This window comes from Strongylocentrotus purpuratus, unplaced genomic scaffold, assembly GCF_000002235.5.
Source record: "Strongylocentrotus purpuratus isolate Spur 01 unplaced genomic scaffold, Spur_5.0 spur5_contig_867, whole genome shotgun sequence".
Taxonomy (NCBI): domain Eukaryota; kingdom Metazoa; phylum Echinodermata; class Echinoidea; order Camarodonta; family Strongylocentrotidae; genus Strongylocentrotus; species Strongylocentrotus purpuratus.
Window position 1 is genome coordinate 1,834,825 of NW_022145576.1, and position 22,400 is coordinate 1,857,224.

The 22,400-nt window shown below is 36.4% G+C and overlaps 1 protein-coding gene across 1 annotated transcript; it reads right to left on the reverse strand.

Moving 5' to 3' along the window:
- Window positions 1-883: 883 nt before the first annotated feature.
- LOC115918031 (proline-rich protein 36-like) lies at window positions 884-22,033 on the reverse strand. The gene is given in 12 exon segments (XM_030975408.1): window positions 884-3,007; window positions 5,198-5,300; window positions 7,146-7,233; window positions 7,963-8,026; window positions 8,394-8,735; window positions 9,236-9,428; window positions 10,401-10,510; window positions 10,513-10,729; window positions 12,161-12,229; window positions 13,320-13,514; window positions 14,529-15,429; window positions 21,955-22,033. Coding segments are annotated over 10 exon segments (1,758 nt in total). The 5' UTR covers window positions 14,913-15,429; window positions 21,955-22,033; the 3' UTR covers window positions 884-3,007; window positions 5,198-5,204.
- Window positions 22,034-22,400: the final 367 nt, after the last annotated feature.

A 22,400-nucleotide genomic window follows, 5' to 3' on the forward strand; every position in this document is an offset into this window, starting at 1 on the left:
TGTAAATATATTAACACTGTCCTGTGGCAATTGGGTTGAAAACTAAGCTATGATGAATTTACTGCATTTGCCTATAAATTACGAATAACAAATTTTACTTACCTATAAAAAAATATATATATGTGTACAAAGAGATGGAAATGCCATGCTGGCTACACTGTTATTATGCCTCAACACAAGAAATAAGTATCAGCTGATAATTGTTTAGAACAGTAATAACAACTTCAAATTTAAAATTCATGAGATTTCTCGAAATTAATTGAATATTGCCTCCAGCAACTGCCAAAACGTGGTAGTACATGTATCCCCAACTTTGTCAAACAACAAAAGGCAGCATGTTTTAAACAGAGATTATCAGAAGATAATAACTTTCAATTCTAATGCACAAACAGTCATCATTAAATTTACTTTTTTTTAAATTTCAGTTATTAGAATGTGGCAGGTATTTTGGGAAGTGATCTTTGGATCTTCTGCGATGAATATAAATGAACAAAAATGAGAAGAAAGAGAAGGAAAGGTGAAAGAGAGGGAGAAAGAGAGAGAAGAAAAAAAGAAGGAAGTACTGTACAATATATCATCAAGGTATAAAAAATAATTTGAATTCATGAGTGAATACATACTTTCACAGAAATTTATCATTGCAAAATTAATTCAACTTTCCATATTCTCAAATTTCAGTAGGCATTGGTAACTCATGATGTCTTCAGAAAACATCTCGTCCATCGAACAAGAGATATCAATCACCTTAAACATGTACGTGAACTTTGGCAAATCACTGTTTCAAATCTACTTATGGTAAAATACTACAAAAATTACAACCTTATTCATCAAGTCTGAATTAACGTCACTATAAACAATTAAGATACAGACAAGCCTCACATGATTCTCGGCAAGGCAGTAAGATCCAAAGTTAAGCCCTGCTCACACACGATGCCGTAAACTCGCTTTAAAAAAAAAGAAATCTGCAGCAAAAATACAACCACTTTACTTGGAAATGAATAGTAATCTGGGTAATTTTTTTTTAAAGCTACATCATCCTAAATGCAACAAAGGCCACTACACAAACTCACTTAAATCTAAATGTATCTATACATTTTGAAGATACAGAAATATGACGCAAACTACCCTTTTCAAAATATTTTACTGCAGTTTTTTGTTTGTTTTTGTGGCAGTTTACTAGTCATATGTGAATGAGGCTATAGAATATACAATTTATATTGCTAACAAATAAGCAAGGTGACAATCATTCGTTTCAATTATTTAAAGAAGTACTAGGATTTGAATACGATTCAAGGCACTATATTAGATTAAATGCCCCAATTAATTACTATTCAACATCTTAATTATAATGCAGAATATTCATGAAAATAGTCCTAAACTGAGTTGTAAAAGGAAGTGTAACAGAAAAAATGGAATGAATGAATTTTAGAATACAATAGAACAAAGAGTACTGACTCAAGAAGTGCTAAGTACAGGTTTGAATATAATAAATATACACTGTAGTATGATGACATATATAACTGGGGCAGAGAAGAAACTATATGCTACGTTTATTAGAAGCCATCTTTAAGAACTTGCTTCATGTCCACAACTACTCCTTCTTGCTTTCAAAGCAACAATATATACCTACATGTGCTTTAAATAATATAAGTAAGTTTATAAACTGGATCATGCACAGTACTGTCAAAATGTTTGAAACTTTGGTCATCTCTGGATCTCTTCTCTATTACAAAACAACATGGACACTATCTTGACTTACAAACTTGTGAATTGCAAACTGCAGCCATTTTTGAGGATTGCAAAAATTCAGTGTTGTGTCAGTTGCGATTAAAACATTACGAAGCAGGAAACTTTTTTCAATCTCAACAACTGGTAAAATTGGATGAAATTTTCATGATTGTAAAAATGTTGTGGTTTTACAGCGCACTATTAGATCATTTTTTGACAGTTTGAGTTAAACAGTATTCAGTGAGAGAGAGAGAGCAGAATATCCTATTGAAGGTCATGTTGTAAACAAAATTTGCACAATCTTTGTGACACTATTCTATTTTTTGAAGACTTCCTTGAATTAAAACCGATAACTAACATAGCTCCAGCACATATATCCCAATGTATCATGCATCGTGATTGCTTTCCAATGGATAGGATGTAAACAAATTATAGCTAATCTTACAATAAACAAACGTTCTAAAAGCTTTATTTGTGCAATAAAGTACGATGGGAGTCTTAGATGGAAGTTGTCAAAGAGCATATTACAAAATGTCATATACCAAAGTTTTCTAATTCTACATCTACACAAACTTGAATTTGGTTGTCTACAAAAATATACTGTGTACAAAGTCGAAAGCTTGGTGCTGTGAAGAAAAGGCCCTATAATATATCTCTACTATTGTGATTCAACCTCTCGGAATACTTGAGACATTGTTCCTAGCTCGCCTCTTTACTCCATAGACAACATAGATTTGTAGCATCCCATAACGAGCATGTGAGTTCCTTGCAGCAACAGACAACCGACAAGTCTTTAACGACTTGAAATATACCAATATCCTGCAAAATATAGATGCTTTTCAATTTTTGCTGGCGTTGCGAGGGTTAATCCATTCCAGGGTCCTCGCCGGTACAAATTACCCTTGGTGCCAATGCCACATGTGAGGGATTTCGGAAAAGAAATATTGAGTGTAAAGTTTCCCCGGCAAGGGTAATATATATGTCATGATTGGCAATGCATACACCATGTACATACTTTTTAACCCGCTGACTGCAGGATTCTCTTTTCCTCATAGGCTCCCTACAGGGTCCGGCTGATTCACGCAGACAATGGGTGAACCAGTATAATATTGCTCCAATCATCCTGAAGCAATCCCCTGGTACTCTGCAAGACCACTGTCACTCAATCAGGACCGAGGCTAAACACCGTCCTGCGGAGAAGCCTTAGAGCACCGATGTGTACAATGTTGCTATAAGGTCACAAACTTTGATATCCCCCTGTGAATTTTTTTACTGTTTTCTGAGGACAGAAGGAAGAAAAAAATATGTATTTAAGCAAATGAATGGAGAATATTTATTTATACATTCATGAGCACATAAAGCAAAGCTGTTTCTTGTGAGCTGGTAACTGATATTCATTTATTTATAAAAGGGACAGTGCCATTTAACCCAATAATGATACTTATAATGAAAAAGATAACAATAACTTTAACTTTAATGATACTTTAACTTTAACAAAATTTAAAGTGTATGTCTTAACTATGACTATAAGTATGACTGGTTGCCAAAACTGGTCTCCTTGAACTACTGAGACACAGGCAAAGTAGGTTTCATCTTATTGATTCTTTGCAAATGAGCCTTCAGCATAAATATTCTCATCTCAACATCATTTTTATATCTTTACTACAAAAACTTTTGAAGACTGATCTTGGGAACACTTAAGATATTTGTAATCCTTATTAGGCAAATTTGACCAGCCCTTAGCTTTGCAAGTATTAATGCGTTAGTGTACTTGTTAACACTACGGTATCTGACATCGACAGTGTGCTTTTAAAAATGTAAAAGGATTATGTTGCGAACTGAAAGACAACAAATTGACAGCTAAACTTTACATCCCCTATTTTGGAATAACAATAAGAAATTGTAAACAAAGTTTTCATTTTGGTTGCAAATCTAGGAACCTACAGTACATTACCATGTGTGTGATTATGCCATTTAACTCTGTTAAAGCCAAGTACATCTTGTTTGGGGCAATATACACTTGCATCTTTTGCAATTATCAAAAGAAAAAAAATCAGCAACACATATCATATTTATCGTTCATGCTAGAAGGGCACTCACGGCTAGAAATCTACATATCAAATGTGGCATCCAATTATTCCATGTTGTGATTCAATTATATCACTGTACCTTACACAATTTTCTAGACCACTCACAACCATTTCTTGCTAACTTTAGAGAAATTTCTACAGTAAAGGCTTGTTCAAATTTGGTGCAGTAAACCGCCACAAAAAAGTTGCTGCATTTTATTTGACATAAAAATGAATGGCAACTGAGCCCAACAAAGGAATCACGTATATTCACTGAGCTCTGTGTTATATGATACAGAAATCTGAAACATATTACACTTGACTTCATAAAAAAACGCTGCGGTTTTAATAGCCACCTCATATCTGAACGAGCCTTAAAGAGTACAATCTTTTGCAGGGTGTGACAGACAAAACATTGAGCAGAGTCTGTAAGCTAATTGAGGTGAATATAAAAGGAAAGCCACAGGGAAACCAAAGGACAGTGCATTGGAAAAAAATGTTTAGGTGGATTAAACATCAGATGAATAAATGAATAGTAACCCACACACACTAAAGAATAAGGAAATAACAAAGCTATGTTTTTCACATACCGGTATACTCTATGGTAAAGAAATGGGTACATGGTCCATAACTAACATTTTACAACAATTTTACAACAATTTTTGAATTATTTTGTATATATAGGCCAGGAGTTATATAGCGGTTTTTCTACTTGAACTTTGAAGCGTAACGTGTCCCTTGTTTCAAATTAGAACAAAAAAGGCATATCTACACAGAAGCGAATGTTACATGCAGCATCTTGAGCTCAAGATATAACCAGTACTTTTATTGTGAGGGATGATATTATGTAAAGCTGAGTTCCCATTTGACAGAAAACAATATAACAATAATAATAATAGTCACATTTGTAAAGCGCTTTATACTATGTTTCTAAGCACTTTCCTTTTCATTATTATATCCCCGGTCATTGGATTCAATTGCTGAATAGTGAATATTTTCATAAAACATAATTTTGTATTAATAACATGACCACTAAGCTTGACAACAATAGTGCACACATTCTGCTCCCTGGGGACTATCCCGGCCAGGCGCCGTGTTACAAGCACGCCAACCCAACCACACTAGCATTCGCATCCTACCGGGTACCCATTTAACACCTGGGTGGAGAGTGGCAAATGTAGATTAATGTCTTCCCTTGTATGCCATCCACTCCTAGATCCCATGCTCTTTTCACAGGTATGGGATTAACTTTAGTAAACCAATTTAGAACAATAAATAGTTACTGTTATCTTTCTTTATCTTAATTGTTAATGTTATAGGACAACGGGAACTAGCTTTTAACACAGATTATTTGTTGTTATTAATGGACATGACCACACCACTTGACAACAATGGTTTACCCATTTTTCATCTTGAGAAGAAGTTGGGATCACACTCTTCATAAGTTAACAAGGAACGCTGTCGCCCAAAGGAATGTCTTTTCTTAGATGATCTCTTCTTTACCTTGAGTGGATGCAGACAGGATGAGAGCAAGAATATATGCACCGTGTGTGACTCAAAGCATGAAAGATGAAAGCAGTGAAATACGTAGCCAAACCCAATCTCTACGAACTGACTAAAACACAACTTGGAAGATATTGCAACTAGTTTTGCTGTAATATACAAGTATAAATAACATTACAGGTATATAGAGTGGTAAAGTGTGACATCAATATTTTTGGTTAGATTTTCCAAATTTGAACTTCATTTGCCGAAAGAGCATCAAAAATGATGTCCAAATATTGAAAACCAATTGAATATGTTCAGTATTGGCTAAATTATGAACATCCGTAATGTTATGAACCAGAGCAAAATAACAGTGATTTCCTATTGAACTCTATTTATTTGGATGGTCATTTCTCAGCCAATACTTGGACTTTATTCTTTATGCTCTTTCGGAAAATGAAGTTCAATTTGAGATATTCTTAAAATAGATTTGTATGATGTCACAGCTTAGGTACTCTATACACCACTTGCTAGTTGCTGTATCTCCCCAAATCTGGTAATAGTCAAGTCTTAGAAGGTGGTGGGTTTAAAAGTGAAGCATGTAATGTATGCACATGTATATGTAATGAAAGCAGAGGGGAAGATATTTGATATCTAGCTGAAAATAAAGATACATAAAGATACATAAAGATACATAAAGATACATAAAGAAACATTGGAAATGAAAGCCAGCAAACAATTTTACTGTCTTAGTTAATGAGCAGCACTCACTGTTTGTATCAAACTTTGCTCAGCATACCATTTCATTGAATTTCTAAATTACTTTCACCTGTTGAATGCGAAGCCAGAAATAACTTTGCCATAGATCTAGGCATTTTGAGATGCCTAAATTGGACTATTATTTCAAAATAGAATAAATTGCTTTTCTCATCAAAATTCAACTGGGGTCTTGAAAAGTGAAGTTAAGCCTGGTACCATTGTAAAGAACATGTGTAGATGAAACTGGAGCTTTTTCCCCCAACACATTTAGCATGTTTCTGCTACATATACTGTAGGTATTCATGAATAAGTATGCTTGGTTAAGTTTGATGCAAACATGTGCTACACATCACAAGACTCACTTCAATATGTATAGCAGATGCGTGAAAGTTCACATGGCACATATACAGAAATTATTCTTATTTTTACCATTTTCTTTTTTTCTTGGTGTCTTCAATCATGTTAAACGTTGTATCTCCATCCTTGTCATGTACTAAAAAATGTGATCGAGTTTATTTCAGGTTAATTTTTTCAATAATGAATCCAAATGGTTGAAAGGTTTATTTTCTGTAGCAGATTTAAAGAAAATCATGAATTGTAGGTGTATTTCAATCCTCAAGAATTGCATGGAAGAAAAATGATAAGATTTACTTTAGAAAAAAATGTTAATTATATAGAAATTTGGCTAAACATACATGTCCACTTGAGTGTTCAAATGAATGATAGAATTCATATCAAAGACAAATATTAAATAATTTTGATTAAAATATCAGCAGAAAATAATGGATTTCACTCATGTAAATTAATTTGAACTGAGAAGAAATAACTGAAGGAAAATGAGACCATGATCGTAAGAAATTTTAAATCCTTTAAATGATGCAATCAGGGCCAAAAATACATTAAAAAATTGATTCAGTGGTATTTAGAAAACTGATGTTTGAGCACAATCCTTTTTTGTTGTTCCTCGTTTAAGATGCAGATGCTTTTATGTGATCTCTCTTTTTTGTTTCACAAGTGCACCTTGAGAATACGAGATTCAAGTGGAGTAGGCACGTTACAAATCTCATACATGTATATTGTTGTTATAATTAATCATACACTTACTTCATGAGCGAGATCATTATCCTTAAGTTCTTCATAGAGGCTTTCACCGCCCAGCAAAGCATCACTAGCACCACCTTCTGTCTCGTATCTGATGATACTAGGTCAAGGATAAATCTCCACTGATGTCGAGAGTTTTACTCAAATTAAACAAATGAAATTTTATCATTGTCATTTTTAAAGGGTTTTGGGTGGGGTTGGGGGGAGGGATTATTGGCCAACCATGATTTTCGTCTTCTTTGTGCATGGCTGATAGTCACCAAAACGGAGTAAAGTCTTTTGTCAACTCTGTTGTTGCTAGGGCAGGCAGCCAGTGAAAACAAATTTGTATAATCAAATTATGAAATGCAAGCATTTCTTTAAACAAACAGAACTTTGTTATTTTTTGGCTCATTTTTCCTGATCGAGGTGTCATATGAAAGGGCAAAAAATGAACTTTCTAGAAATGTGATTTTCTCTTTGAAATTTAGATACCGCCCGCCAAATGACTTTTTGGTACCCTCTCTTCAAATTGTTTTCAATCACTCATGCATAAAATATACATCATATGAGTTGCATCAAATGAAAGAGGAGGATGTAAGCTTTACAAATATGTGTCATTTGTTAATTATAATTGTGATTAAGTTATGATAAAACATCAATAATTCTCGGTTTCATTTTTTCTGGGACGCACTGTATAGCTCTGAAGAGCTTATGTTCCAAATTACACAAAACGCACCACAGCAAAATACATACATGCATGTATTCAGTATGAGACATTTGATAGATGTTGTAATAATTGCTACAGTATGCAAGTTCACAAAAATAACATGAAGGATACTTCTTGGAGGCTTTCTTTTTCTTCTGAAATCTTCCCGCCTGCTGAAATAATTTTGTCTTAGAAGCTGAAAAAAAAAGCATGAAGATGAAATACTTTAACAACTTCCAAATCAAACAGGCAATGAAAAAGACATCCTTCTGTTTCCTAGCTAATCCCTTTTTTTAAATCCTGAAGTACGCTTTCTAGTAGCATTATCATCTTTTTTTCAACAAAATAAATTCATGTTTGATAACATTTGATGAATGAGGTTTTTCTATTGGCGATTATAGGTGATATGATAATTCTACTGCACATCAAGAATAAATGCAATTCAAGGATAGTTTTGCTTCTACAAAAAAATATAGATGGGTACCTTGCAAAAATGGTTAAAGACTTGTACAGTGCATCATAAAATTGGATGGTACTTGTAGATGTATCTGAGGGGGACTTACATTTTCCCATATGATTGAGTTTATTCCTAAAATCAATGTCTTCCACAGATAATCCTCCAGAGGCACTTGTCGCTCCATTCGTCATCCCTCTGCTACCTCCTGCACTGGAGGACGGCAAGGAAGAACCACTGCTTTCTCTCTTCATCCTGGAGGGTCTAGCAGGGAGTTCTGGACCCGGGGTAGCAGGGAGGGGGCGATTGGCCATGTCTGGTGGGGGCTGCCGGTGAACGGGGGCTAGCGAGGGGCGTGGGGGAGGAGAAATGGGTGATGGCGTAGGTGTGGCAGCTGTAGTTGGTGCTGTATTGCTTGTGGTCCGTCCCTCACGTAAAGCATCATGGTAATCTGCAACATGGAAAATAAACATATTCATGTGATTGTATGTTGATATCTTAAATCATAGGACGGATTCGACCCTGTCTGTAGAGGTTTAAACATGTACTAAAGCTGCTACGTCTTAATGAATATTATCAATTGTCTCTTGTAACACACAAATCCCATTCATCTACATGAGTCTTCAGGAGTAAAGGAGGCAGGCAAACAGAAAGAACAGCATTTTGATTAACAACATAGATGGTTTAGGAAGATGAGACAAGCACTTTGTAAAAGTATGATATTTTTCTAATCAGTAAAAAAAACAACAACATGGAAGCAGTGAGCATTTTAGCTCTAAAATGCTCAAAAAGAACCTGGGAAACTGAAGAGCTCTAGTAAAAAAAACACACCTAAAACAGTGAAGAACACCTATAAATCAATGTGACGCAATCTTGCTTGTACAACGGAAAATCCACAGACCTATCATAAAAGTATTTTTTCCATCGATCCCAAATATTTCAAATTGTTACCTCTCTCGAGTGCTGACAAGAATTCTGGGTCCTGCTGGAGCTGACGAAGGAACTCCTCATTCTGCATCATCAGTGCAAGCTTCTCATCTTCCAGCATCCGGTGGGACTCTGCATTGTTCTGACCTAGTGATCTCCGTCTGTTGGTGTTTTCATCTAATTTCTGCTTGATACCTGGAGCCATCCCAAGCTGCGACTGTACGACAAACATAAAATCATGTTATATTCACACGCCCAATTACATAATGAATAATTTGCTCCACATGCTTTGTAATGTTTCGTAATACTGTATTAAAAGCACCGGCTAAGGGCGCATAGGGACGCAGTGTCGCTTGACGCCGTGTCCATGTGCGCTCATGGCTGGTGCTTTGCTGTAAATGTTTTATGCTCATATATAGGTCTTCATAAGCTTTTTATTGTATGTATTTGTTTTCCTGTTTATGTTGTTTTTGTTGATTTGTCTAATTTCTCAATATATACATTTTGTATGTCATGGTTGGTGCCCAAACCACAAGTTTGTATTTAAACTTCTTAAGGGGCTCCTAACCCCATGTTTTTATATTTCCATGAAATATTGTATAATTATGTCTTTTTATGGTTGAAATAAATTGAATTGAATTGAAATTAAAATATTGAATTGAAACTGTGTACATCTCTATATTTAGTCTAAGAAGCACATCTGGGATAGAAATATATCCAAATGTACAAATCATTTGAAAATGCACAACATAAAAAATACATAGAGGCCTATGCCAAACAGATTGTCTTTTTTCCTTCTTCAATTAATTGGGTTTAGGCTCAAAATCGGTCTTCCAAGCAACAACACCCCATATCCCTATGTAACAAAAACAATAATGAATCCTTTTGACCCCCCCCCCCCCTCCCCTACAAAATAAATATCCAGTGATGACAATTTCTTTATATACATGTAGTTCAGTCGGTAGAGCAGTGGTCTCGTAATCTGGCGACCCGGGTTCGAAACCAAGGCGTTGCGCTAGTGCCCTTTGGTAAGGCATTAATCCTCATTACCAGGTCCCTAAGAGAGGACCTAAAGCCGTCGGTCCTCTGGTTGCTTATTAACAAGCATATATGCTTTCTTGGCAGTCAGGTAAAATAACCACCACCACCTCATGGACATAAAATAAATGCAAAGGCAAAGAAAACTCACTGTTTCAGTGGAGGGTGAAGGCGTACTTGAGGGCGAGTCTCCTCCTCCTGAAACGGACAACCTCAAGAAATCGGTAGGAAGGTTGCCCACCATAGGAGGGTTCCATTCCCTAGAGGTCTGTAGGTCCCCCATTCGCTGCATGACGTTCCTGTAGTTCTCCCTTGTGGCACTGCTGACGCTCTCCTCTCCCCCCAAGCTCTGCGTCCTCCGAGGGGCGGGCCCTGAGGAGGGGTACGTTGAACGGTGGTAGGGTCACGACTGCGAGCTACGGGTACGGGTGGTGCTGGTGTGGTAGGGGTATTGGATTGAGGAGGGGTGTTGCTGTTGAACTGTCAGGAGAAAAACAAGATTATGATTCCTTACGATTAACAATCACATTGAATTAAATTGTATCATGGCTCTATATATCAACATCATGAAATTAAATTTGTAACCTTGCTAATCGTATCATTCATATGTCTTTGCCACACCCTCTGCTGAAAGTGAAAATCCAAAACACAAGCTCAAGTAAACATTAGGGACTTTTAGAATGAGTGGACGAGAACACGACGAACGCCGACTGATCATGCGTGTCAACGTACTTAACTGCCCATGTTGACTACAATTAGAAATCTTTTAGATTGCACTCGACGATATATATACATGCATGCAGGAATTAACACTATGAATATCACGGACAAAGAAAGAGGACAAAATATACAGTTCCTCATTCTACACTCAACAAAAGAACATCCCTTCACTGCTATTAATATGTAAAAATGTGTAGAACAGGTGAATATGCATGTGACACCTGTTCTACACATTTTTACATAGCAGGGAAGGGATGTTTCTTTGTCTACCTGAGGAACTGTATATTTTATGAGCACGCGGCATACTAGTACCTTGAGCATGTAAAGGCGCTAAATAAATATCAATATGTATGTATGTGTATGTACAAGATTTAGGAAAATCAAGGTTGACGCATTCTCGATCGCCGACTGAGACGACGTAACGCATGCGCAGTGCCTTAAAATGACGTCACACGTTGCAGTCAAAGCTGTTGACGTGCAAATCTAAAAGTCCCTATTCTACTAACTAAGACAACATACATGTACCTCCTTGAATCAGTTATTCATAATAATTTTTATTTCACGCATCTACCCATTTTGGGGGATCCTCAAAATGCTTAGGGCTTAGAGCGACTAGTATTACCCTGGTCTTAGCCAATCTGCCATTAATAAAGTGCTGAAATCATTCAAGGAATCGCTTATTACCATGTATCCATGAACTTGACCTGGGTTGGGGCAACAAATGTAACTATATACCTTGTCAAAAGTACACCTTTACCGGAAAGAGTTCTTTGTAGAACATACCCTGCTTTCACACAGGAGAAAAATTCCTTAAAGCTTATTAGTTTAAATAGCTTTAAACTAATCAGCTTAACATACAACATCATTCACACACACAGAAAATTGGTTGCATTCGTTTAGAGATTCACTGCTCTTAAATTCACAGTAAGACCTTTGTGAGGTTACTATCAGGCAGATTGGTGTATAACCGTTCACACACAAAATGTCTTGCCTCTCAGAAACGGACATCGTATCTGCAGCCTGCTCTGACAGGCGTATAGATCGCCAGTTCGTATCTGTCTGAACATCGTATAAACGACGTTCACACAGGGAAAATTTACTTTAAAGTTGTTTAGTAAAAGAGTTTTAACTAAACAGCTTTACATGTAGATACAATTAATTTTATCCTTGTGTGAAACGGCTGATACTCACCCTAGAGAATGGACTGTCTGCTTCCGGAGGCGAGTAAGGAGGGGGCTCATCTAGGAAATTACCTAACATCTGCAAGGAAAAGGAAAGGGTTACATTCACATTTGAAGTGTCACATATAACTAGATTGTACACAGGTAAATTGTAAATGGTGTAACACAATCGAATGCCCTATTATGCGTTAACCCGTCGTCTATGAGAACTGTGTGGTCCCTGTATTAAGACTATTAGAATTAGAAAATCCAGTAGACATTGGGTTAATAAAAAAATGAAAAAAATGTGTCATTTCAAAACACCTTCATATAGTATTATTTCCCTTAAGAATAATACAAAAAGTATAATGCAATTAGACAAAATGACTACACACTAAATATGGAATTATGGAACTACAGCTGTAGAGGCTCATCTTATGAAAGAGCATCTCTTCTTGACCTGTCTTTTTTTTTTTGTTATTTAATAATCAGAGCACTTTTTATAATTAATAATGATACAATGTATACAAATAAAGCAATACAAGTTTAAATTCCAGATGAATGAAAATGATAAAGAGGGCAACTCTGATCAATGTGTCCAAAACAACATGCGTTTTTTTAAAATTTCTTTCATCCAAGAATGAAGAGTCTCTTGTTAATAATGTCAGTGGTCCCAGAGAACACAATTAGTAATGGTCATACAAAGAGATATTCATTTGAGATGAATATATCAAGAAATATTCATTTGGGATGAATATATCAAGAAATATTCATTTGGGATGAATAAGTCAAGAGATTTTTTATTTTGGATGAAGTACTGTACATGTACATTTGTAGATGGGAGCACATCATATGTTGTACGGGAGATATTGTCACCTAATTTAGGATAAATCCAACTAAGGATATAGTCTACAATTAATAAGAGTCCAGTAAGGATCACTTTGATAGATACAACCAAAAGAACGGAGGCATGGAAGTTGAAAAATGAGGTGATAAAAGATACCCGTTTCACAAAGCCTTCTTTCAATGACAAATGACTAAAATCAATGACAAATGACTAAAATCAGTGACAAATCTGCTGATAACCAATCAGAAGCAAGGATTTCAGTAGCTTATAACAGAAACTGTCATTTGTCACTGATGACAAGTTTTGTGAAATGCCCCCCCCCCCCTGATCTTCGCTTTAATACCTCTGGTGGAAGCTGTGAAGGGGGTACAGGGAAACCGGTTGAGGGCTGCATAACAGGTGGTGGTGGTGGTGCTGGAGCAGTCTCAGGTATATCAGCGTTAAGCTTCAACAGCTGATCGATCGTCTCATCTACCTTGCCGCTGTTAGACCTCAGAACGGTCTCAATCACAGCTAGATCCATGTTTGGAAACATGCCCTGTAGGGAGAGACAAAGAGAGAGATAAACTACTTGAGTAATCACACTGACCTTTTACCATTAGAGTGGGACTGCTCTACTTACTTGCGCCCTCTTAAGAGCAAACAATGCCTAAGCAGTACCTGTTGGTCCCCCATAATCCCCTTTTTTAAATGTTAATTGAGAGCTGATTTGATGAGATAACCAGCTGGCAGTGACCATGCAGGCAGGTACATGTATAATCCCTCCTGGCCAAACTGGTGCAGACAGGCTTTAAAAAAAAAAAAAAAAAATTGTATGGCTAGAGACTATAGATTCAACCCTCCAAAGTTAACTCTCCAAACTTAACCTGCCATTCAGTAGTTTAAAAATTAAGAAATAAGAAGAAAATAGAGGATAACATAACATCCTGGGCATGGAACCCAAGTCTGATTTGCTTTCTGTGCAGGGCCATTTCCCTGCAAGTATGTACACTTTCATTGACTAGTCTAGATACCCAAACAACTCATTATTTTATTTACTGAGATAACATTTTGATTGCAATATCTCTTTGTCGAAGTTTCATTTCAAGCTCATATTGTAAATATAGTATAGCAAAATGCATGTACATGTAGAAAAGAAAAGCATCAACCCCTGAATTTACTCTAAAGAAATAAGCATTGTAGCACCCACATAGAGCCTTAGAAGTTAGAGTGAACAGCTAATTGAAATAAATATTTTGCTCTGTACATGTACGTGTATAGAGGGTTCTATGGCACTATGCTTAATTCAAAACATGAAATTCTATAAGGAGATATTAGATACACAAGTTACTCGAGCATAGATTTATCCATGCTAATATTGACACTCACATAGACATACATTTGTAAAGACCAACTTTATCCAATAACTTATCTTTTTAGGTGACTTGTAAGATTTCAATTCTTAGTGATGAAAGTGACCTACATGTAAGAAGTAAATAGCACAAGGGCTTATATTATAGAAGTGGTTGTATCAAATATTGACATTAAAACACAACAAAACAAATTATCTGACCTTGAAGTCAGCCATCGCCTGACTAAAGTCCAGTTGCCTCTGAGGTGGTGGCTGTTGTGGCTGCGGTTGTGGCTGCAGTTGTGGCTGCTGTTGTGGCCTCTGTGGTAGTGGCATCATGGGTTGGGTCGGGACTGCCATCCTGGGAACACCCCCTGCAGGGAAGGGAGCAGGGTATCCACTCGGGGTCTGTAATGGGTACCCCTCAGGGGCGTAAAGTCCTGGTTGCACGGGGTAACCTGGCAGTTGCACCGGCATGGCGGGGTTGGTAACCGTCTGCGTTGGTGGTGGTCCGTACGAGATCGTGTTTGGGGACGAGACGACGGGGGCGCTGTGCCTCTTCTTCTTGTTCTTCTTGCTGCTGGACGACCCTCCAGCGGAAGCCATTTTGAAATGGGTGAATACCTGGACTCAAAGTTTAAGAAACTGTTTCCACTTGCTAATACGTGTAGCTCTATTCTTCCTCAATAATGACACTTCATGAACATGTGTGCTAAATCGACATGCACAGCTGCAAAACAAAAATCACTTTCACCATTCCCAGTTTCCCACATCACCTAATGTTTATTAAACTACACTCAAGATTCTTATTTTCACCAACCAAACAAGTTATGGAAACATGTCAGGGCTCCGTCATGAATTTAATCATCATCTTCTACTTCGTGTTTTCATTATCTGTATCACAAACTACAACAAAATCCGCTCAAAATCATGAAGTACTTCTTCACTTTTCCGTTTCCCCTATTCTTGGGTTAGGTGCCTCTAAGCATCTATTTGTAGGGGTCTGCGTGCATCCAGATGATGTGTCCTACTGTGCAGACTATTTGAAATGATCTCAATCGGTCTCCTGGGTCATATCATACTTGTAGGAATCATCCTTAAGGCATCAAAGTTTCATGTAAACCTGCAGTGAGGGAGAGGAAGAGAAATGAAATATTATAATATCCAATTATCCATTCAGTTTATCGTTTAATATGGTATGAAGACCATATATTATATAACAAGCAGTAACGACACATAAAAAAAACCATGATCATAAGCATGCCAGAGATTACTTGTTCATGTAATATTCATGATGCCTCGATGGAAGAATGAGGATATGATCAAACTATAGGAGCAACTCAAAATTTGCAGTATTTGTTTAAAGTGGCTCATCTGTGTTAATATACTGTATGTACCTACATATGTACTTATATGCACCTTCAAAGCCATTTAGAGTGGCAACTAGCTAAATGAAGAATATCTTGCAACATGATTTTAAGTTCTATGTATGCTGTATGGGGCTTAATTGAACCCATAACTTTCCATCTCAAGTCAAGTTCCATGTTCATACCACTGAACTACATGTATACTTTACTCCATACAGATAATGGAGAGTTTTAAAAAAATGAACATGAATGTAGATTAAAATCTTACAAGGGCTATTTACGTGTGTGATGCGCAGCCGGGTCAGAGATAAAAGCCCATGAGCTTAACCTGTGTCCTATTAAACCACTCAACCACTACATGCCTACAGATTAATAGCACAGAAGTACAAAAAGTACAAATATTGTGTTTATTACAATCCCTCACCATGACAAAAAATATGCTGTACAAAATGTCCAAATTCCACAATACCTTACATGTAAATCAGTGTACAATGCTTTGCACAGCTACAGTACATGTCCTGGCAAATATGTATGGATATACTCAAAAGTCAATGTACATACATGTACATGTCCGGACTACAGGACAGCATTTAATGCAATCTTGTGTCACTCAAGCCATGATAAGAAGCAATTTCAAATCAATACTACAGTACATGTTTCCTTGCATCTTTTGGCTCACAATTAAGATACATTTCGTCATACCACTTGGTGCCGAAGGTACAGAGTGCCGCGGCAGCATTGGTTTTTAGAGTCAATATAGAGCATGACATGCATGCTAAATATGGACCTGCATTTATATACTGGCTGATAAAGACACTGCATGTGCAGTTGTACATGTACCATTGTATCATACATGTAAACTGTAACTGTGAGCACCAGACGTATGTACAAATCCTGCATCCGTGTTATCAAAGTAAAATGAGCCCTCGAGGGTCAAAGTAACAATTTAAAGGCACAGAATTAACCTCAGGGTGTGTCATATCTGTTCCAAATTCAAATAACACTGAGTGATACAAAAATACAATTACAAGATTTTTACATGGATACTATTATTTAAATGCTGTATATGTCGGAAATTCCTGTAACCCAACTACCGCATGACTATGGTATCTTGACTAAGTTATATTTGAGTATAATAACATGATGGATGTAAAAAGATTCCTATTCCTATTTGTACATTGGTTGCATACATTCAAATGCATTATCATTCATTATGTACAGTACATTGTAAGCAAACGCCCACTTTTTATATACCGGTACAATTATTAAGCATGACCTGAGTAAAATAATTGCACTTATCAAAACATAACTAATGTTATTGTGGTCTACTATTAAAGATAAACATGTGTATATCATGTAAACATGCCAATGTTGATTGCATACAAACATGTTTGCTGTCGACAAGTACATGTACATATCTAAAAAAATTATACTAGTGTCTAAATGCATCTCTGCCAGTAGTCTGAAGAAATTACATGTATGATTGCACAATATAATCCACCGTAGGGACTCTTTAGGGAGTGCCATTCAATTGCAACGTGCAGTGTATTGTAGCATACAACAATAACTATTGTCACCTTGACAGTATTTACCCAAATCCATGGGCCAAGACAGAAATGAAATATTTAGCAACATACATTAGCTCTCGACTCATTAAATACTGAACTTAATTACTTTTATTGCATTTATGATCATGTTGTGAATGTCAATAAATATGTCAATGGGATACAAATCACAGGAAATAAATCAGCCATCGTTTTGATTTTCTCCAAATTATAGTTCCAGAAGCCTTGAGCTACATGCAGTATGTATTATTTAACCATCCTGTCAATAATGCGTATTACAGGGTTGGGCGGTAAATACCGGTGGCAGTAATTACAGGCGGTAAATACCGGTAAATACCGTCCAGTAAATAAGATGCGCGTCCGGTAAATATGTAAAAAATGGGAAATATTATTTTAATTCTCTATTTATTAATAATTTTACTTGTTTTTAGCCTCATAACTGAAAATATTGTTCTGAAATAATTAGCAGCACAATACTCATAGTAGGAACACACAAACAGATTTATAAAATCCTCACTGCATACATGTACACACCCCAACAAATGGCATTTTGTTCATATGCTAATTAATAGGTATTCATGAATATGGTAATTAGCAACTGAGGATCAAAACCTTCATACAAGTTACTTTTATTGTAAAGTTTAAGATATTTGAATAAAATCAGTGAAAAAATTAACAAAATCGGGCAAGGAATATGGAAGTTAAAGCTTTTTGAAATGACTAGACACTAGAGGGCGATATTCGATTTGATGATCATTTGTGGACAACTCTCCATGCCTTTTGTACATAAAATTTCATGTTTTTCCTTCTTCCTTGTGATTGAGATAATAGAATGCAAAATGATATTCTACTTCACATGTTATGAAATCCGATCAAGAACACAAATAAATAGGAAATCGCCCTCTAGTGACTAGTTATTTTAAAAAGCTTTAACTTCCTAATTCCTTGCCTGATTTTGTTCAATTTTTCACTGATTTTATTCAAATATCTTAAACTTTACAATAAAAGTAACTTAGTATGAAGGTTTTGGTTCCCTTTAATGAAGAACATCATATCTGGATTAGGTGTATATTTGGTATCTTTTTCCTGTATTTTTTTCCAGCATGACATAATTACAGACATAGACAAACACACAGACAAACACACAAATAGTACACACAAGAGCAACCATACTCACCACCATTGTTATTATGTTAAAAATTGGACAATCCCTAATCCCTATGAACAAGTGAGTGGAAAAATATATTTCCCAGTATTTCCCGGTAAAAAGTGGTAAATACCGGTAAAAAGCGGTAAATACCGGTAAATACCACTTATTTCCTGGCGTCCGGGAAATAAGCCTCCGAAGCGGGAAATATGCCAACCCTGGCGTATTATCAAGGCAAAATAATTATGAAGGCAAAATAATGTAATATAACAGGTCATACATGTACATATATATATATATACGTGTATATGGTAAAACTGGCTTGCTTCAGCGACCACCTGTATTGAATCAAAAGACCACATTTTAATTAAAACCACAATTCATGTTGTTTCTCACTAAAACATGTATGTACACATAAGAGCCTGTATGTAAAGACCACCTGCATTTAAAGACTACCTTTCTTGGTCCTTGAATGGTCTTTATATACAGGTTTTAATGCCTTAAAAACACCTTGCTAAGTTCGCTTTTCATCTAGAAGTGTAACTGTTAGTCTGTTCTAAAACATGCATGTATATGCCACATTGTACACAAAGTTCTATTCTCTCTTATTAGACTTTGAACAGGCTGAAATCAAGCAATATTTGTTTTCATATGCATGGAATTATTCATTTCTGCAGACTATACAAACTCTGTACAAGGCCGGCAAGAACAAAGAGTTTTTTTTTTTTTTAAATCCCATTTTCCAATAACCCTGAAGCAAAATTATGAGCAGAATTTCTTAAGAAGTACATGTAATACCCGGTACTACACTTAAATTTGTTCAAGACTTTATGCCATTACATTCATATCATGTGCACATGTGACCTGGCACCACAAGACCAACAAAAAGTTACCAGATATGACTTCTTTTTTTTTCTATTTCAGTACTTACAGTACATGTACTATAAAAATGTTAGTATTATTTATTTTGGTACTTACATGTATTATAAATGTGAGTAGATTCTCAGCTATAAAATGATAGAACTAATCATCTCAATTGGATGTTCCAAACCCAACGGACGGAAGGGAAAAACAGCATTTTTTGAGAAAAAGGTGTTTGAGATTCTCAGCTTTAAAATGACATAATAAATCATCTCAATTGGATATTCTAAACCCAATGGACGGAAAAGAATAACATCATTTTCAAGAAATAGGCATTTAAACTTTAAAGTCTGTTGTCTACATGTAATTCAGATTTTCAACACTACATATACCTACATGTAGTCTCTGACTCTGAAGTTATTGTGTAAGGTGATAAAAGGAAGATTGGAACTTAATAGACAAATTTCTGTGCATTGATTATCAATGTTATCCTTTAACTTGGCAGACATTAAGCGCACCCTGTTCGTTCTTTTGACCAAGTATCAATACAACTGGTTACTCTTTGTCACAGTTACACATGTAGGAGATAAAGACCAGAAGCCAGGACCAGGGTATATATTTAACAATATGAAAATTACTACAACAAGCTCAAGATCAGACAAACATACATGAACAGTACATGTACAGGTGTAGATCCCCATAACACAACAAATACAATTGTTACTTGTTACATGTAGATTGTTTGTTGCTTCAACATTTTGAAATTACAGTCAATACTTTATGGCTAAAAACTGAAATCTGACCGTCCTGACCAAATAAACATTTTCCAAGCTGTAACTGAAAATCACATCATATCCGACTACCATATTTGGTGGTTTTTAGTGCCTGGGGGGTGTTTCAACCATTTACTGGCATTAGTTTCTCAAGGGACATATAAATCATGGTAAAAAAATCTACAGAATTACGGTTTATAATAATTCATTAATGAAGGAATTTTTTTAATCTACATTGTAAGTATCATAATGGTGAGAGCAACCAGTGGCATGAATGGCTTGCAATATTTAAGTCTTCTTCTTCCTTTTTGAGTACAGACCTCTTTACAGAGTATTATCGTAATATACTGGGGGTGTGTGCAGGTGGCCACGTACATGTACACTGGGGTTTCCCCCTACTCTTATACGAATAGTGCTGTGGGTTCTTAGCGTGCAAAGGTACTTGAAGTGACTCTTCTCTACACGGGGCCTCCATTTAACGTCCTATCTGAGGGACGGAGTGTTTTCCACTTAACATAACCTTAAAGTCGATCTTACATCTTTGTGAACCCCCCCCCCCCCCCAGTCACACAATTTACTTCAATTTCATAAAGTCTTCAACTGAAAAGCTTATTTAAAAATGACAGGATTTAATTAACTTCAATCAGCAGTCAATACTTGAAAAAAGGAAAAGATGAGAAAAATATTTTGAAGCATGAGCTTCTATCCAAATGTGGGCCACTATTCAATGCAGAATTTGCACAAAAAAATTTCTGGTTTCAATCAGATGAAGCAGCACTTACACTGGAAGAAGGAGAAGGAGAAGAAAGAGAAGAAGGAGAAGGAGAAGAAAGAGAAGAAGGAGAAGAAGGAGAAAGAGAAGAAGAAGGAGAAGAAGGAGAAGAAGGAAGAGAAGGAGAAGAGGAAGGAGAGGAAGAAGAGGAGGAAGAGGAAGAAGAGGAAGAAGAGGAAGAAGAGGAAGAAGAGGAAGAAGAGGAAGAAGAGGAAGAAGAGGAAGAAGAGGAAGAAGAGGAAGAAGAGGAAGAAGAGGAAGAAGAGGAAGAAGAGGAAGAAGGGGAAGAAGGGGAAGAAGAGGAAGAAGAGGAAGAAGAGGAAGAAGAGGAAGAAGAGGAGAGGAAGAAGAAGAAGAAGAAGAAGAAGAATAAGAAGAAGAAGAAGAAGAAGAAGAAGAAGAAGAAGAAGAAGAAGAAGAAGAAGAAGAAGAGAAGAAGAAAAGAAGAAGAAGAAGAAGAAGAAGAAGAAGAAAAATAAGAACAACAACAAGAAAAGGAAGAAGAACAAGAACAAGAACAAATAACAAAAAGAACAAATAAAAGAACAAGAACAAGAACAAAAAGGAGAATGAGAAAGGGAAGGAGAACGATAATTAGGAGAAGCCAGAATGAAAAGAACAAACACAACAAGAACAACAAAAACAACCACAATGAGGAGGAGGAGGAGGAGGAGAACAGAAAGAAAGAAGAAGCATGAGAAGAAGACAAAGAAGAAGACTGCAATAAATTGACCATCCATTCTGCGGTTTATACTGGCATTAAATTTGGTAAGACCTAAATAATGCCTCCAGCTCCACTCACACTGTAATTTGAAAGTAAATTTGAATTTCAATGAAAAAAGCCCTATATTCACCAGCACAACTGTACCAGTAAATGCATAAACACACTTGCATGTAAAACGGTAAACATCACACGCAACCATGCATACTTCACATGCACAGCTGAGTCTGACCAAATGACGATAACAATGAAATGAATGAAGTAGGCTACATGTTGATTCGTGAACTGAACACAAACACAGTAACAAATGAGTGAATTTGTGTTTCACAATAAAGTCGAATTCATTGGCAATATCGTGTTTTATTCGTATTCTTCTACGTTGAAAAGTTTCAAGTATTAATATCAAATAAAACATTAATAATTTCAAAATGGGTTAACTTACATCCTGGTTGACCTGATGCCTTGGCGATGGAAATGTCGTTAGCCCATCGGCGCCATTTGCTTTGACAGCTGACATGTACTTATACCGTACGTACACCGCGGAATCCACCAAGCTTCCGCTTGAGCTTGGTCTGAATCCGGAAGAACAATACCAAAAGCAAGTGCATCGCTCTGATCTGCACCGTACCGGTACCCTGCGTCGCGCACAAAGCATGAGGAGTTGGATCGGGATCTGGACGGGAGTTCCCCCACACATCGAAATCCCCGTCACAAACCCTTGTCCCAAATAATCGCAAACCGGCGGGTAAATTATTATTTTGGGGGCTGGATCTGGTATGTTTAATCCTAAGAAAGTTAATTCAATCTAATAAACTTTCTTCTTCCACAGTCACCGTCGATCTAGCTTACATCGGCAGGCCAGTTTTGAAAGGGCCCGGGGAAGGGGGT